This window comes from Glycine soja, chromosome 16 (genome assembly GCF_004193775.1).
Source record: "Glycine soja cultivar W05 chromosome 16, ASM419377v2, whole genome shotgun sequence".
Taxonomy (NCBI): Eukaryota; Viridiplantae; Streptophyta; class Magnoliopsida; order Fabales; family Fabaceae; genus Glycine; species Glycine soja.
The window spans coordinates 31,861,308-31,867,048 of NC_041017.1; the positions used below are offsets into that span (position 1 = coordinate 31,861,308).

Consider the following 5,741-nt stretch of genomic DNA (forward strand, 5'->3'; position numbering starts at 1 on the left):
ATTTCATATTTATTCAAATAGTATTGATGCTACATATGAAATTATTTAATTTTTTTTATCCAACACACCTCAACATCCCTAAATCATTCCCATTCCATCTATTATCTATTTTCTGTATAGTAACCTAATCCTAAAATGTAAATTTCGTGTCTCTTAAACTATAATCCTATTTCTAATACATTATTAATTCTAAATTTATTTGTAATGTTGTTTCCACCTCTCTAATCACCTTTATAACAATTCATAGTTTAAGATTCAGATATGTATATATGATGAAATATTTTATTAAGTTTAACAAATTTCTCATGATAAATTAATATAAAGACCTAATTATAAATTTAAAAATAATATAGGATCCAATTTTTAAAAAATATAATATAGGGGCGTAATTAAAAAATTTGTAATAATATGGATAACTACAAACTAATTTAACTAAAAAAACGCAAATGTATGTATTTTTATACATACAAGTTATCAAAATAAATTGAACATATTTATCACTTATAAAATTGATTTTTTTTAATACGGTATATTTTTTTATTAACAATAATCATAAACATTCGATCTAAACATGTATTTTTTCTCATAAATTAAGTCAATTTTTTTTATTCTTCACATTAGATAGTTATATGAGTGCAATAAAACAACATCTTTTGAATATAAATATGGTTATTTACCAATTACTGATTATATCTATTAATTAAACTAGAGTACATACTTTAGAAATGTGGTTATTTACCCATTACTGATTATACAGTACTGTATTGGTGAAATATAAATATGAAATAAGATTATAAAATTATCTAATATTATAAACGTATTAGAAAAGAAGAAAAAAAGTTAGAACGTGTTACAAAAGGCAGTGTCATTACTGATTATCCATTTGTTCTTGACTTGACTTAGTGCAATTCGATGTCACATTGTCACGCAAGTCTTTGTCTGTGCAGTGAAAGACCTGCAATGTCAGTCAACTCCACTCCCAAACACTTTGTTCTTACTCTCTTTCCACCAACCTTCCTTCAACTCCAAACATATCCTAAATTTATTCTGTTGCAGACACTTCCCAACATTCTCTTCTTGTTCTATCCCCCATGTTGTTGTTTCTCTTCACCCTCAATCCAGTTCAAATAAAATACTCACTCACACACCCCAAATAGATACACATATATTCATATAATAGTGAAGCATAATCACAGTTCAAAACTCAGTACCAGACACTGCTAAGAACATGGGCAGGTATGAGTATATCCCCACTTCTTTCCTCAGTATTTTGTTCATTTTTTGTTTCTGTCCCATGGTGTTGTCCCTGCTGTCTCAAAACCAAACAGAAACCATGATCAATCTCTCAAAGAACCTTCCTCCCCCTGTTCCATGGAATGCCTCATACCCACCATGTTCATGGATGGGAGTGGATTGTGACCCTACCAATTCTTCTGTAATAGGGATATCTTTAATTCGGTATTCACTGTCTGCTTCTGACTTTCTGCCACTTGTTTGCAAAATTCAAACTTTGGAGCATTTTGATGTCTCCAACAACCGTCTGAGCTCAGTCCCAGATGGTTTCATCATTGAGTGTGGAAAGATTAAGGGGTTAAAAAAGCTGAATTTCAGTGGAAACATGTTAGGGGGTGATTTACCATCTTTTCATGGTTTTGATGCATTGGAATCCCTTGATATGTCCTTCAATAATTTGGAAGGGAGTATTGGTATTCAGTTAGATGGATTGGTTAGCCTCAAAAGTTTGAATCTTACTTTCAATAACTTCAGTGGGTCTATTCCTACCAAACTAGGAAATTCCACGGTTTTGGAGCATCTTGTGCTTTCTGTCAATCACTTTGGTGGAAAAATCCCTGATGAATTATTGAGTTATGAAAACTTGACCGAGGTTGATTTTAGGGCAAATCTTCTCTCAGGGTTCATTCCTAGCAATATTGGGAAGCTTTCTAACCTGGAAAGTTTGGTTCTTTCCTCTAATAACCTCACTGGTGAAATTCCAGCTTCCCTTTTGAACCTCACAAAGCTTTCAAGATTTGCGGCAAATCAGAACAATTTCATAGGTCCTGTACCTCCTGGGATTACAAATCATCTCACGAGTTTGGATCTTAGTTTTAATAAATTGTCTGGACCCATTCCAGAAGACCTTTTATCCCCATCACAGTTGCAGGCTGTAGATTTGTCAAATAATATGTTAAATGGGTCGGTGCCTACAAAATTTTCTCCAAACTTGTTCAGGTTAAGGTTTGGGAGCAATCATCTGAGTGGAAACATTCCTCCAGGTGCTTTTGCAGCAGTTCCAAATTTGACATACTTGGAGCTGGATAACAATGACTTGACCGGAACCATACCGGCTGAATTGGAATCATGCAGGAAATTGGCGTTGTTGAATTTAGCACAGAATCACTTGACTGGTGTATTGCCACCACTGCTTGGCAATCTTACCAATCTTCAAGTCTTGAGGCTTCAAATGAACGAGCTTAATGGTACAATCCCTATTGAAATTGGCCAACTTCATAAGTTGTCAATACTGAATTTGAGCTGGAATTCTCTGGGTGGATCAATTCCATCTGAGATTACAAATTTGAGCAGTCTTAATTTCCTGAACTTGCAAAGCAACAATCTGAGTGGTTCCATACCAACATCCATTGAAAACTTGAAACTTCTAATAGAACTCCAACTCGGGGAAAACCAGCTAAGTGGTGTGATACCAAGCATGCCGTGGAATCTGCAGGCGTCACTGAATCTTAGTAGCAACCACCTTAGTGGTAATATTCCCAGCAGTTTTGGTACTTTGGGGAGCCTGGAAGTCTTGGATCTCTCAAATAACAAATTATCTGGTCCAATTCCCAAGGAACTAACTGGAATGTCAAGTTTGACACAGTTGTTACTTGCCAACAATGCACTGCTGTCTGGTGAAATTCCAAAATTCAGTCAACATGTTGAAGTTGTATATTCTGGGACTGGTCTGATAAATAATACTTCACCTGACAACCCAATAGCCAACAGGCCCAACACTGTCTCTAAGAAGGGAATATCTGTCGCTGTGGCAGTTCTCATTGCAATCGTAGCGGCTATTGTTCTTGTTGGCCTTGTCACCCTGCTCGTTGTGTCAGTGTCACGACATTATTACAGGGTTAATGACGAGCATTTACCGTCAAGAGAAGATCATCAGCATCCTCAGGTCATCGAAAGCAAATTATTAACTCCTAATGGAATACACAGATCAAGCATTGACTTCTCCAAAGCCATGGAAGTTGTTGCTGAAGCATCAAATATTACTCTAAAAACAAGGTTTTCAACTTATTATAAGGCCATCATGCCATCTGGATCAATGTATTTTGTCAAGAAACTGAATTGGTCTGACAAGATATTGTCAGTGGGAAGTCATGATAAATTTGTGAAAGAGCTAGAAGTCTTGGCAAAATTGAACAATTCAAATGTCATGACTCCTTTGGGCTATGTTCTGTCCACCGATACTGCTTATATACTATATGAATTCATGTCAAATGGTTCCCTCTTTGATGTTCTTCATGGAAGCATGGAAAACTCTTTAGATTGGGCTAGCAGATACAGTATAGCGGTTGGGGTGGCTCAAGGACTTTCTTTTCTTCACGGATTCACCTCTAGTCCAATACTACTCCTTGACCTGTCAAGTAAAAGTATTATGCTGAAGTCCCTTAAGGAGCCTCTAGTTGGGGACATCGAACACTACAAGGTGATTGATCCCTCAAAGAGTACAGGAAATTTTTCTGCAGTTGCTGGTTCAGTTGGTTATATTCCTCCAGGTAAAAAACTCTTCAACTTTTATATTTCTATTAGTTTTTCGTAGTTCATAGATTAACTTCATGTAACTACCACTAAACACTATATATATTGTAGGGGCAATGTGGATCAAATAGGTTTTGAATTCCACTAAGTGAACAATGTTTTATATACATTTTAAGCATAGTTGTCTCTATCTCATTTACTTGACATCAGTTATATATAATTATTTAATCACTGTTTCTGTTTTAGTTACAATTAACAAAGATAAACCTGACTAAATTCATGAAACACTTGAGAATATAACCTGAAAGTTGCATTTAACATTTTTGCTCATGCATACACTACCAGTGATTCAGAATTCGATGAGACTGCCAAGCTATTTTAGTGTGTGTATGGTTTCATGGTGAAAAGCATCAGAATTGATTTTTATCTCCTGTCCAATGTGATTTTATTAAAGATATAGATGTTTTGTTATTGTTAGGTAAAATTAATTTAGCCTCCAAACCTCAGTTTGACTAGAAGTTATAAAAAGTAACTTTTGTATTGGGTTGAAAAATCTGCATTGAGTTTTACATCAAACTTGCCTTCAGGATCAAAACATCCAAACATATAACTTCACTCTAAAACCAGTTTTTCAAAATTAATTTTGCAATCGCTCATCCAAACACAGACTTTGTATTTCATAGCTCTTAACCTACTTTGTTTGTTGGTTGGCAGAGTATGCATACACAATGACAGTAACAATGGCTGGGAATGTGTACAGCTTTGGTGTCATTCTGCTTGAACTGCTGACAGGAAAACCTGCAGTGACAGAGGGAACGGAATTGGTCAAGTGGGTTGTGCGTAATTCAACAAACCAGGATTACATTCTTGATTTTAATGTCAGTAGAACATCACAAGCAGTCAGAAACCAGATGCTTGCAATTCTCGAGATTGCTCGTGTTTGTGTTAGTACATCCCCAGAATCAAGACCAAAGATGAAGAGTGTTCTACGAATGCTCTTAAATGCTAGATGAAGTCGGATTTTTCAAGGTTGCACTGCATATTTAAGGAATTTTTTGTTTTGTTTTGGGTAATGCTTTAATTCTAGAAAATATGAAAGGTAGAATTAATGATAGGATTGGATTTGCTCAATACTTCTATGGTGTGTCAACAGTGTACAGTAAATCAGTTTACTAGTGGTAGACATATAGCTCACAGATATAATAATGGATGGATGTCTTATTCTTATGAATGCAGAGTTAGTAGACTTATAGTTCAAGGTTTAATGTTCCCATTTTAACTTATTTTAGATTAATAAACTTTATTTTTTATGCACAAGAAGACTAAATGACAGCTATGTCTTAAGTTTTAAATAAGAAAATCTAAATCCGTTGCCCCCATAATATGATTCCCAATAATTTTTATTTTATTCGCATTGTATTTTTATAAATTGGCAATGACTCCTACCTGATCATTTTTAACTGGATTTTCTATTGTATACCAAAGAAATGTTAGTAATGTAATATTTTTTTATCACTCGTTTAAGTATATTCTTTATTATTTGTTGAAAGTAATAGGAAATTATAAAATTAAATGAGTTTCACTTCTCATTTAATGAGATTCCATTATGATTTCATTGTTTTCTAATAAAGAGCTTTGTTTATGATAATGTATGAAAAGTTTTAATTACACTCTATAGAACCATGGGACCTTACTTTATCACATTAGAACGCACCAGAAAAGGTTGATTGATCAGCAGACTGTTCAAACATTAGAGCAACAAGCATGGTTACATAAGGGGGGAAAAAACATAGCAGCAGATGCTTTATGGGTATCCTTTTTCATGGCTTCGTCTAAATTAAGCCAAATTTTTAGTTTATAAGAGAACTTAATGAAGCTGTAGCTGCTGATGCTCAGCTAAAGGAAGAACTATGATTATGTGATAATAGCAACCATTGGATCCTTATTGTGACCAGTTTTGATGTATTGGAAGAACC

The 5,741-nt window shown here is 34.6% G+C and overlaps 1 protein-coding gene across 1 annotated transcript; it reads left to right on the forward strand.

Annotated features, from left to right (window-relative positions):
• Window positions 1-912: 912 nt before the first annotated feature.
• On the forward strand, window positions 913-5,079 carry LOC114390932 (leucine-rich repeat receptor-like tyrosine-protein kinase PXC3). Its single transcript, XM_028351862.1, has 2 exons — window positions 913-3,782; window positions 4,480-5,079. The coding sequence occupies exons 1-2, from the start codon at window positions 1,229-1,231 to the stop codon at window positions 4,776-4,778; spliced, it is 2,853 nt and encodes a 950-aa protein (XP_028207663.1). The 5' UTR covers window positions 913-1,228; the 3' UTR covers window positions 4,779-5,079.
• Window positions 5,080-5,741: the final 662 nt, after the last annotated feature.

What these genes read in the sequence shown, in the direction of transcription:
- LOC114390932 (XM_028351862.1), top strand. Translation starts at nt 1,229, where the DNA reads ATGGGCAGGTATGAGTATATCCCCACTTCTTTCCTCAGTATTTTGTTC. An exon ending in AGTTGGTTATATTCCTCCAG is followed by an intron (nt 3,783 to 4,479) that starts GTAAAAAACTCT and finishes GTTGGTTGGCAG; the next exon opens with AGTATGCATACACAATGACA.